Source organism: Gossypium arboreum, chromosome 5 (genome assembly GCF_025698485.1).
Source record: "Gossypium arboreum isolate Shixiya-1 chromosome 5, ASM2569848v2, whole genome shotgun sequence".
NCBI classification, from domain to species: Eukaryota; Viridiplantae; Streptophyta; class Magnoliopsida; order Malvales; family Malvaceae; genus Gossypium; species Gossypium arboreum.
The window spans coordinates 2220122-2233682 of NC_069074.1; the positions used below are offsets into that span (position 1 = coordinate 2220122).

Consider the following 13561-nt stretch of genomic DNA (forward strand, 5'->3'; position numbering starts at 1 on the left):
GACAATTATACCATGATAAATTATTATAGTCGGTCAATGCTTGTTTTTAGGATAAGTATGTGTTATTTTTATTAATTAAAATAATAATAATGTATTAAAAACATTAAAATAAGTAAAACAAAAAGTAATAAAAACATTTTATACTTATCATCTTCTCCGAACCACCGGAACACCATGGCAAGAAGAACCAAGCTTCGGCCTTGCTTCAATTCATGGATGGTAAGCCATCTTTTATCCGATTCTTTTAATTTTTTTGTTTTTGAAATCGTTGTAATTAGGTCTAGCTAACTCGAACTTTCGATTTTGAAACTGTTAAAGATTTTGAATGTTGCCATTAATGAATCTTGTGTGATTTTTTATGTTAAATGATGAATCTGAGATATTAATTGTTATTTAAAAGTATTTTTTAAGTGATTTTTAATGAATTTTTGATTAGGGACTAAATTATTGAAATAGTAAAAATACAAGGATTTTTTATGAAATTATTGTAAAAATGAATTGTATTGAATGCCATGATTATTTTGCTAGCATGGGTTTGCATTAAAAATGGTTAATTTGTATGTTTTGGGCTCGTGGACTAAATTGAATAAAAGTAAATGTTTAGGGTAATTTTGTAAAAATTTCAAAATAACCAAATTACATGAAATGAATTTTTTATTTTATAAATTAATAAATTGAATGAAATTATTAATTTAAATCAAAATCGAGTGGAAAATCGAGAAAAATAGAAAATTACCAAAATGTCTTTTAATATTGGTATTTCTGTAATTTAGCCTGGTAAGTTCGTACGGTTAAAATTTAACATTTTTATAAATTGATGATTGGTATTATATATATGTTCTATTGTTAGAACTGAATTATTGTTGGAAATATATTATCGAATTTAATACTCAGTTTGGATTGAACGCGAGATTTGAGTACATTCATGATTTGGTGTATGACGGGGGTTTGGAGTGGAGATGGTACTAGAGGGAGATATCGGTATTTTACCCGAGTAAATCGGAGTTCAGAATTTGTTGCGAACTCTCGCATTTTACTTTCTGTTTGGCGTGATTCGGGTGGATCAGCTCTTACAAGCTTTTGTTCAGCTCTTTTGAGCTTCTGTTGGCATGTTTGGGAGGACCATCTCTTATGAGCTTCTGTTGACGATGTACTCTTACCTGTAAGTCGTTCTTCGTATGGAAAATCTCTGTAAGATAATTTGTTTTTTATTGAATATTACCTGAACATAAATGAATTCATCAGTTGAGATGGTGCATAATGCTTAGGTTTGTGCTAAGCTTTTGGTTGCATTATATCATGTTGAATATTAGTGATATACATTGACATGGTAATTGGTTAAATGGAAATAAGCTTATGTTCATAAAAGGGTGGTAAGATTCAAAATGTGTAATTTCTTATAAAATGGTTTGTCATGTGATTGACCCCAAATGAGTTATATACATAAATGCACTAACTTGTATATTGATGATGGTGATTAAGCTTATGTCAAGCTTGAGATTATGATTGATATATATGCTTATGTCTAGTATTATACAAATGAAACCATAATTTCATAATTGAAATGTGATATGATGAAAATGGATTGATGAGTTGAATAATGTACTTATATATGAGAAATTACATATGTTATGGTTGAATTTACCTATGTTATGAATAAATATATTAATAAATTAATTGATGTTATTATTTAAGTTTATGTTAGGTAAATGGGAAGGAAAGTAAGTAAAAGAAATTATTCATAGTTTTATGAAAAGGTTAATGATTGTGTAAAATGATTTATAAAATCTTATTACGTTAGGAATGATTATATATATGATGTTGATAAACTTACTCATTTATAAGTTGGTGGTTATGTAGTTGATAAATCTTGAGGCATTGGTATAGCTTTATATTTATCATATAAAGTTTATTATTGAATTGGAATATTATATTTAAAGTTTGCTCGAGCTTACTAAGCATTTATTGCTTACATAGTTGTTTACCCTTTACTTTACAGATTATCGGAAGTTCGATCGGGTTGGAAGCTTATCGAAGATCTATCACACTATCCATCGGTTCTATTGGTACTTTCGGATGTTTAGGTTTTGGTTATAATGCATGTATAGTTATTCTGGTTAATGTTGGCTATTAGTATTTTGTTGAGATTAGCCACTTATTTGGCTTGTGTTTTGGCACATTTTGGTTTGTGCATATTTACCTTATATGGTTGATGTGTGGTTTGGTTTATGGTTGTATAGTGAAAAGTAAAATGTTAGCTAAATGCATTTTATACATGTGTTTTGGGATGTAACACCCCTAACCCGTATCCGTCGTCGAAATAGGGTTACAGAGTGTTACAAGTTACCAGTACATACAGAATATTTACAGATTAATCAAAACATTACTATTCACTTTCTGAGATCATATATATATATAACAACCTTTATTTGGGCCCTCGAAGCCCAACATGAACATTAAAATCAAGTCGGAGCTCAACTGATTTCTCATAAAAATTTTCACTTAATTTTTTTTTTTTAAATTTACTTGTGAACAGTACCCATACGCCCGTGTGGCTTGGGACACGCCCATGTCCCTTGTCCGTGGAGCTTTCTGTTTATGACATCATCATCAATTTAGGGGCACACGACCACATCGCACGCCCGTGTCCTAAAGTCGTGTTCCATATATGGCTGAGACACACAGCCGTCTCTGCCTGTGTTGTAACACCCCCTAACCCCAAACCGTCGCCAGAACGAGGTTATGAGGCATTACCGGACATATCAGACAACTTACGAATAATTTACAATTAATATAACTTTCATAGTATAATATAATAATTAAGTCCCTATCTTGAACTCTCGAAGTTCAAACACGTATTAAAAGTAGAACGGGACTTGTTCGAGTATTCCAATTTTTTTATTTTTATTTTTATTTTTATTTTTATTTTTATAAAAATTTCGCAGATTTCGCTTATTTTTACCTAAACCTCCTGCAAATTCAAACCAAAACAACCAACACCAATATTTCACATTCATATACTAATATTTATATTATTAACAAAATTTTAATTTAATAACTATCATAGCATCATTCAAAATTGATTAAAATTTCATTCATTTAACAACTTAATGTTCATGTATCAAAATATCATGTACTTTCCTTACCATTTCATTTAACCATCTAAATTTTATAATTCATCCTTCACTACCCAAAGTAATATACATATTCAAGTGACTAAATAACACCTATGTACATGCCACCTTTACCCAAAAGAAAATATATATCACCAAGTTTGTGTTGAGTCGGGATTGTTCGGATGTTGAGGGATACTTGACTTCTACTAACTCATGCACGGAAACAATCGTGCATTGAGTATGGATATACTCAATGGTATTACTATAACTCAAGACTATTTAACATTAATAAATTACAAACATCAACCATAAATTCTATAATTATTTAAACTACTTTTATATATAATTATTTTACTTCATAAATCTTAAATTCATAATTCATTTTTCTCATACTAACTCAATTCATACATTCTTTCTCGTACTTTTCAATAGTACTAAAACAAATAATCTCATTTTCAAAATTTCATTTCAATTATTTACCTTATTAACAAAGCTCGGACTATGACGGATATCTGGATTTCCACCCAAACACACCGAATATCCAACCCAAACACACCCGAATATTGTAAATCCTCCATAACACACCGGTATAATATATCCTCCCAAATACACCAATAAGGCATTAAATGCCTATTCGGATAAACCAAGTATATAATAACGAAACATCTTCTCGGCGAACTACAATCTCTTCATCACATCACAAATCCAATGGCATGCCATTTGTATCGAATCTAGTCCGACAAGTTAATAGGGTATTATTTTACTTTTTCTAATTTCAATTTAATTTACACAAAATTTTCAATACTCATTCAATTCAAATATCTATTATCTTAATTCATATACAAATTAATTTTCACACAAGTGTATACCATCAACACCATATAATTGTCACCATTTATTTTTTTTCAATCAATACACTTTTCAAATAATCACATACTTACCTCAAGCCTTACTTACCATACATAACAATTAAAATTTCAGCAATCAATAATAATTAAAATTTGAATTATAGTAATACACACCGTAATTCTCCGTTTTAGTCCTCGATGACTTTCTCCTTTCCTTTCGATGCTTGATGCTTCCGGTTCTTTGTTGGCTACTGAAAATAATAGTAATTTACATTATTATTTACAGCACTAATTATAATAAATAATTAAATTTCTAAACAACTCCTACCTTATTCCCAATTTAATCCTAACTAAACTTAATTATTTTCTTAATCCAATTCACTCTCTTTTCTATTCAAATTTTCTCTAAACTTATATTTAACTATAAAATTTCCAGCATATTTCCCTAATTTCGAAATTTCTTCAATTTAGTCCCTACAACATAAAACTTATAGCCTAGTTTACAATTTAATCCCTTAATCAATTCTAACTTAGAATTCATTCAATTAAATCCCTAATTCCATAATTTTTCCAACATGAACCCTACTTGGAAACATATGAACTCTTGAAATATCAACTTAATTTCATCAAAATCTTGTTTCAAAGCTCCTAAAACATCAAAATTAAGGGAAAAGGACTTAATTGACTTACCTTTTAAAGCTTCAAACCTTAAAACCCTAGTTTTTCCTTTCCCTTTTCTTTCTTTCTTTTTCTTTCCTTGTTTCGAAATGTTTCTGTTCTGTTTCTTCTTTGTTTCTTTTGTCTTTCTTTTTATTCTTTTATTATTTCATTTATTTTACTTATTTATTTTATCATTTAACTAATATATATTATTATTAATTTAATAACAATATAATTAACACATTTGTATACATGTATCTTTGTACATTTGTACACTATTATTACCATCCATTTGTCTTTCTTTTATTTATTTAACAAATAAAAATCTTATAATATTAATATTTAATTAATAAATATCTTTAACTTAAAATTTAAGTAAATACATAATTATAATACAAATGTATATATTCATATTATTACAAATGTCATTATTTAATTTGTTTTCATACCAAAAATCTTATAATTTAATTATTTAATTAACAAATATCTTTATACTTAAATTATAAGTAATTAAATATTTAAATTACAAATGTACCCATACAATTCTTACATATGTATATTTTATTACCATACAATTGTCTTCTATTTAATTTATTTATAATATATTATCAATTAAGTAATCATAACAATTTAATATAAAAACATAATAATAATCATTATAATATATAAAACCTAAAAAAATCTTTGATTTTATTTCACCAATATGCCACCTCATTTGTAGTCAATGGCTTAATTTCCATTCTAATCCTTTTTATTTTCGATTGCTTTATAATTAAACTTTTACCCTTTATTCAATTTAATCCTTTTTTATTACTTACTCTAAATTAAGCTAAATTCACTTAATTAGATCCTAATTAGACACACCACTAGGCTCATAAATATTTTTAATAATTATTTTCGAACTTATTTCACTAAGACGGAGGCCCTATAACTCACTTTTCCGGTGCCCGTGAATTTCAGGTCATTACATGTGTGGTCAATATCTAAGCTATTTTCCAAGCCTTGGTCAACCTTAATCTCTTACACACTTATACAAAATCAAAAGCATATAACATAGTATTCATTTAATGATTAAACATTCTCAATTAAACTACAAACATAGCATTTGTATGTCATCATACATGTGTCTCTCATACTCATCTTACCTTGTCTATTGTGGTACCACTTATATTTTATACCATGATTATCATCTTACCAAATATTTTCAACTTAATCATCAAGATTCATATTTAAAACTAGATCATATCTTTATAAAATACCACATTTCAGATGCGCAGAATAAAATACATGCCTTAGACATTTCAATCCAACTTCATACCCAACAAGCATCATATTGAAACTAGTCATATATATACATGTCATGATATGTATCATTCTCATACTGTTTTCTTATAAACATATATCATTTATTTTCCTCCTCCTCCTCTCCATTCCACATCCTTAATGTATATAACATTCTTGTAAGTACGATTTCACAATTTACTTATTAATGCTCACATCAAGCTGTTCACACGAGTCATAGTCACTCAATTATTTATAATTCGAGCTACAGAGCTCCAAATTAAGATCCATAAATTTTCTCTGAAACTAGACTCACATATCATTCCATCATAAAATTTTCAAAATTTTTCGTTTAGCCAATTAGTACAGTTTATTCATTTAAGTTTCCCTTATTTCACTATCTGACAGTTCTGACCGCTCTTCACTAAAAATTAATTATATCACAGTACAGAACTCGGATAATGTTCTCATTGATTTCTATTGAAAATAGACTCGTTAAGAATTCTAAGCATATAAATTTGAGCCTATAATTAATTTTCTCCAATTTTTGACGATTTTCCAAAGTCAAAACAGGGGAACCCGAATTCATTCTGACCTTGTCTCACAAAATTCATTATATCTCATAATTTACAATTCAATTGCTTACACATTTCTTCTATGAGAAACTAGACTCAATAAGCTTTAAATTCATATCATCCTCTAATTCGATTTTTAAAATTTATGGTGATTTTTCAAAGTTAACCTACTGCTGCTGTCCAAAGCTGTTTTAGTTCAAGATGTTTATTAACATTTTTCCTCTAAATTTCACAGGTCATACAATTCAGTCCTTGCTCAATTAGCCCATCTATTAAGCTAATTTTTCTTAATTAACATTTTATTCCATCATTATAAACTATTACACAACCTTCGAAAATCAGAATTTTAACACTAAACCTTAATTCACAACTTTTTCACAATTAGGTCTTAAAATCAATTTCGATTGAATTTACTTGATAAAATTATCAAACAACAAAATCAAAGCTTAAAATTCATTTTATTTCATCATAAACAGCCAACACTTATCAATGATAGCTTTTAATTTTGTCCATAAAATCAAAAACTAATGAATTAAACACTTGGACCTAATTGTAAAAGCCACAAAACATAAAAATCTCAAAGAAAAGGGAAAGAATTGAACTCACATATGTCAAAGTATGAAAAACCAGCAGCTTTCAGACCTCCCATGGCGTTTTTGCTGAAGAAATATGATGATATCTCTAGATTTTTCAATTTTGTCTTGTTTTATATGTTTAATTTGTAAAATTTCCCATTTTGCCCTTATTTCTCCTTGTCTTTTTTTGCTGATTTTCTTGCCCAACCGTCCAGCCCATACAATTTGGGTCCAATTGCCTTTTAAATCCCTCATTTTTAATCACTTAAACTATTTAATCACAATTTAATAAATTTTGCACTATTTTCAGTTTAGTCCTTTTTAATTAATTGACTCACCAAACGTTAAAATTTTCTAACGAAACTTTAATACTAACTTAATAACACTCCATAAATATTTATAAAAATATTTATGGCTCGGTTTATGAATATAAGGTCTCGATACCTCGTTTTCAACTCAATTTACCTGATTAATTCTTTTAAAATAGCAGAATTCACTAATTAAAAATAATTCTTTTAAGTTCGTGTTTGGCCTATAATTATTATTTGTTAAAATTTCTAAACTTACTCGTCGGATTTAGTGATCTCGAATCACTGTTTCCGACACCACTGAAAAATTTGGCTGTTACATGGGATGTGATGAATTAATCATGAATCAGTACCTTGATATGTAAAGTATATATATCTAAATATGTTAGTATTTGAAATACATTTTGGCACCAAATGGTATGTTTTGGTAGGTAAGTGACTTGGTTCGAAATAATGCAAATTAGCAAGTTCGTTATACATATGAATATATTGAATACACATGTTATAAGCTATCATTTGAGATGCCTAAAGGCATATTGGTTGTATATGAAGATCTAAAGCTTGATTTTGGCTTGTTTTGGATGCCTAATTATGGTTTGTTGATATGCATAATGTTGATTGCAGGTTGACACCAAATTGGGTGAGAAATATGTCTTTAAAAATGACCTATTTTCGTCCACACAAGCAGAGACACAGGCATGTGTCTCAGCCGTGTTTGACATACGGCCAAGTGACACGATCGTGTGTCTCCTGTATCTTTTAAAGAGTGCAAGTCAGTATATTCACACGCCCTGGTACATGGGCGTGTGGCTTGGCCGTGTGGCACAAGTCAGTGAGTTACATGGGCACGGGCATGACTATGTGTCCCTAATTCGAATGTTCATATGGCCTGAGATATGGACATGTCTCTTGGCCGTGTGACCCTGCAGTATTAAATTTTTTTAAATGTTTCTAAAAACTTTTTTGAGTTTCCGATTGAGTCCCGATTTGTTTCTAATGCGTAATTTGGAGCCTCGAGGGCTCGTATAAGGGACAATATGTATGCTTTTGATTGGTTTTTAACATGAATTCTATATAATATGAAATATTTGCATTTTTTGTCTATTTGATTTGTAAACTTCGGTAATGCTCTGTAACCCTACTCCGACGATGGATACGGGTTAGAGGTGTTACAGATGTTGTCATTAATCTTGAATCGGTGTTGAGTTAACTTGTGACACCAACTTGATTAAATAATTTATTAATATATACACAGCCAGTGAAGATAATAAAGTGCGTATAATACAATTAAAATGTATAAAAATATCAAAATAAAATTTTAGTTGGGTGGTAAATTAAATGTATTATTAATGTGATTGGTGTGGGTTCAAATCCCACCATATGCATAAGTATTCTCATAATTTCCTAACTAAGTTGACGGCAGGCTTAAACAATAAGTATAGATTAAATAAACATACAGTGGATTTAGGGGGTTTGGCAGGGGCCCCGGCCCCTTTAAAATAAAAACATTTTTATTTTGACCCTTTAAATTTTAAAAAATTTAAATTAGTAAAGATAAAATTACATTTTACCCCCTAAAAATGATAAAAATCTTATTTAATCATTTAAAAATTATAAATATATAGAAAATTTAATTTTGGCCCCTAAATGTTTTTCCTAACTTCATCCTTGTGTGGGATTATTAAAATAGATTAATTAAGCTAAATCTCTTAATTTAATAAATTAAAAAACTTATTAAGTCAAATTAATTCTATTAATTTGGTTCAATTTAATCGATTAATTAATTTTTGCATATCTTATTTGAAAATAACGATGTTAACTTTTTAGTGTTTAACTTTGAATTTTGAGATTTATTTGTTAAAAATTCATAAAATAGAATGATATTGTCAATTAATTTTCATCAATTCAACCCTAAAACTTGAGAAAAATCACACCTATAATTTTTAATAATCAAACACAAATTTAAAAATTCACATTTAACACTAAATTTAATTGATTAGTAAGATTATGAAAATTTAAACCAAATAATAGTAGAAACTTTAAAATTAACTATTTGTATAATTTCTACAAAATATTAGTATCATATTGAACAAAGAAAAAATAAAAACTAGATTTTAATAAATAATAAGAATAAAAATAAAATAATCTAAAAATTTAATATGAATCCAAATATTATCTTCTCACTCCATATGTATTTTGTCTTTATATGATAAAATTTATAAAGCTTAGCAGCCATTACTATTGGATAGACATTAATAATTATAAAAATTAATTTAAGAGTTTAATAAATTTTGGTGAGGAGTAATTATTTTAGAATTGTTCTTCTTAATTATATTATTTATTTATCTCTAAAATTTAAATTTGGATTTAATATATAATGATATATTATTATAGATTCGAGTTTAATTTCGTCAAAACGGGCTTTTATAGTTAGGTTTTTTTTTTTCTATAAATAATTTATTCATATATGGGCCGGTCCCATTTTTTTCCCGGATTGGTTCACATATTTCTGCCTTTTCCTTCTTTCTCCCTCCATAGAGAGAAACAGAGAGAAAGGGTCAGTTAATTTTACTCTTAAAAACTACAAACGAAAATTCCCCTTTGCAAATCTTTCATTTCCCTCCTTTTCCTCTCTCTCAGACCGTCTCCTTGCCTTTTCCCTTCCTCTCTGCTACTCGATCTCCACACTGCAACACAATTTCTCTTTCAAAGAGAAGACAAAGAAAGGAAGAAAAGTATCAGTCCGGATTATGGACGGCGGTGTTCCGTACAACCCACGTACAGTCGAAGAAATCTTTCGAGATTTCAAGGGTCGTCGAGCTGGCATGATTAAAGCCCTTACTACCGGTAATACTACTATTTTTTTTTTTTTGCTCTTACTTGACTGCTATCTTCTCAACCATATTTGTTTTCGCCTATGCTTTTGAAGTTTATTTTTATTTAATTACTATTCGGGAGTGGTTGTGGTTGCAGATGTGGAGGAGTTTTACCAGCAGTGTGATCCAGGTACTGGGTTTTTGTTTATGGACAATTAATTTCTATATTTTAATACCCAGATTTGTTTTGTTTGGTTGATGACATGATTTATCTGGAAATTGAAGTTACAATTTTTGTTTTCAAGGTCTTTGTATATATAAATGAAACAGAGTATTCAGGCCCGGTGACTGAAGTTGTTTAAAGTTCAGTATAAATGAAGTTATTAGTGCATCCCGTGACATTTGAGATTGTAGCTTTATTGCTGTTTAAATCTATGGCATGAAGAAACATTTTTAATTATGGGGTTACCATTTCTGCTTAAATTGTACTTTTCCCTTTGAAAATTGAAAAGAATAGTTTGAGCTAAGTATGATATATGTATGTTTAGGATTTAACAATTTAGACAATATTGCTGTTATTCCTTACTTGCTCTTTTAGATACGTATATTCTTTTTCTTTCTTTAAATAGCTTTACATTTTTAAAGGTTTTTAGGATTGTTGTCATTATTTGATTCTTATTGGGTTTTTTAGATGACTTTAATTTCGATAAAGAGCATGTTCATTTGAAGTTGAAAGGCAAATTGATGAACGAGAATGTGCTAAATTCAATGTGGTTTCCCCATGCTTTCACTAATTCTCCCTGATTAGGTTCTAAATGCACAGAACGGAATGGGTTAATTAAAATGTTAACATTGTGATTACAGAAAAGGAGAATCTTTGCCTTTATGGATTCCCTAATGAGCAGTGGGAGGTGAATTTACCTGCCGAAGAGGTACCTCCGGAGCTTCCAGAGCCTGCATTGGGTATTAACTTTGCCAGAGATGGAATGCAAGAAAAGGATTGGTTGTCTTTGGTTGCTGTACACAGTGACTCGTGGTTACTCTCTGTGGCTTTCTATTTTGGTGCTAGGTTTGGATTTGATAAAGCTGATAGGTACTTTTTACCTTGCCTGAGCACAGTCCTGATTTGGCTTTACATACACATTCTAAGTGTAAATAAGCTAATTTACTTGGTTAGCATGCATACCCTCCCAGCCTCAGTTTAGCCAAATAATTGATATGAGTCTCTTGTAGTTTTGGTTTTCTGTTATATACCAAGGTAATTTTATATGTCCATTATGAAAATTATTACATGTTGTCCTTTCCCCTAATTTGGCAAACCCTTTCTGTAAATGGATCCTCAGACTTAGGCTTCAATATGAACCACTTACAGATAATGCGCAAATATTATATACAAGGCATAGCATGAGTGAGCTTGATTAAAATGGGATGCTTTGCCCTGGATTTGCTTGTGTGTACAACAAGTGTGCCGTATTTATTTTGAGCTACAATTTATCCTCAATCATACCATGTTGGTTGAAATGATGCAGGAAACGGCTTTTCAATATGATAAATGATCTTCCAACAATATTCGAAGTAGTAACAGGAGCAGCTAAGAAACAGACAAAGGAGAAATCTTTGGTTTCAAATCACAGCGGAAATAAATCTAAATCAAACTCTAAGGTGGCAAGCTTTTTCCTTACTACTGTTTCTTTATATGTTTAAGTGGTGCTAGTTCTAGAATAAAGGTAGGTTGGTGATAGTGCTAAAACATAATATTACATTGTTGATTGTTTCTCACTATTTGACAGCAGTTTCTGACATGGTAAAAACTATGGTCCTGGAAGTATTGTTGGCATTTTGGCTTGTTTTATCAAATATTTCTGCGAAGTCCATTCTTCTTGTGCCGATAGCTGACTGAAAGAGGGAAATAACTTGAAATTTTCAATGTAACCTTTACAAATTAGCTTCTTTCTTTTCCTTTGTGTTTGGAAAAAATGCAGCGAGGTTCTGAACCTCTGCCCAAATATTCAAAGGCAGTGCCATCTAAGGACGAGGATGATGATGGACTAGAGGAGGAAGAGGAGGAGCATGGAGAGACACTATGTGGGGCTTGTGGAGAGAGTGATGGAGCTGATGAATTCTGGATTTGCTGTGATATATGTGAGAAATGGTTCCATGGAAAGTGTGTCAAGATTACACCAGCAAGGGCAGAGCATATTAAGCAGTACAAATGCCCATCTTGCAGCAACAAGAGAGCACGGCCTTGATGATGACAGGTCGGCGGCCCTTGCATTGAATTCTGTCATCTTGGAATTTGCTAATTGTCTCAAAGCTCATGTACTCAACTCAAGTATGTTGGTAGTAGATTATGTTCTTTAATCTTAGCAAATCTTTCTCAGCTTTTTATTTGTAGGTCGCAAAGCCGTTTAAGTTGTTCTCTGAAAATCATTGTTCTTCCTGCCATAGGAAGGGAGACTTGACTTTTGTTTAAGTTTGATCTTATTGTGTTTATATGCGTGCAATTTCGTTTTCTTTTGGTATTCTGTGAGCTTGTAAAGTGTAATGCTTTGGCATCCTTTGAAAGGAAAAAGGATGAATGAAATAATGGATGAGACACCTTTCAGCCCACCACAACGGCCTGTTAAGGGACGGCTCTTGGTCCAAGTGGTGTTTCTATCATACGTTACGAATTCATTTGAATGCTAATCAAATAATATTATAAAATAAAGATGGTATAGATGGGGAAATGAAAATCTTGTCCTTTTCCGCCATTTTTTAACTGTTCAACCAAATATTGTTTAAGGCGTTAGTATCGAGTTACGTTTTATTGCTGTCGAGAATTCTTTAATCTTAATCAGATTATTATATTTGGTTCAATGATTTCGTTTAAGATAATCAGTTTTTTGTTTTTTTGAAAAATGTTACATTTCTTTAGTAAAATAACAAACTCTCCAGATCTTTGATTTTCTTACCAGTTTTGTTACACAACCTCTTAAGGATTCTCACATCATTGTCACTGTAAAGGAAACAAGATATGACTTTGCTACTAACAAATTCAAGACGCATAGCATCCATTGTCTCTCATATATAAACTGGACACGTCTAAACATTTAGAAACCTTCCTTTCTAATCATATAGACTCTCATAAAACAACCTTCTCTCTAGATTTCCTTCACCATCACAATATACAAGGGTTCTCTGCCCCCAAACTAGTGTGAATTGTCATAATCATCACTATCTACTACTTTCTCTTGTTGATCTCACTTGACAAGAAGTTTAAAAAAAAATTTCAGCAAAAGTTTTGTCATTTATTATTATTATTAGGAATAAATATCAAAATTATATTTAAACATTGATTTAATATTTAATTTGATATATGAAACTTTGATTATGGTTCAAA

The 13561-nt window shown here is 30.1% G+C and overlaps 1 protein-coding gene and 1 long non-coding RNA gene across 2 annotated transcripts; both read left to right on the forward strand.

The window, feature by feature from the left end:
• Positions 1 to 88: 88 nt before the first annotated feature.
• LOC108480521 (uncharacterized) lies at positions 89 to 2263 on the forward strand. Its single transcript, XR_001870641.2, has 3 exons — positions 89 to 219; positions 895 to 1162; positions 2000 to 2263. It is a non-coding gene; the product is annotated as an uncharacterized LOC108480521 (long non-coding RNA).
• A 7574-nt stretch (positions 2264 to 9837) lies between these two features.
• On the forward strand, positions 9838 to 12672 carry LOC108480479 (PHD finger protein ALFIN-LIKE 4). Its single transcript, XM_017783500.2, has 5 exons — positions 9838 to 10210; positions 10337 to 10369; positions 11044 to 11272; positions 11709 to 11841; positions 12162 to 12672. The coding sequence occupies exons 1-5, from the start codon at positions 10114 to 10116 to the stop codon at positions 12426 to 12428; spliced, it is 759 nt and encodes a 252-aa protein (XP_017638989.1). The 5' UTR covers positions 9838 to 10113; the 3' UTR covers positions 12429 to 12672.
• Positions 12673 to 13561: the final 889 nt, after the last annotated feature.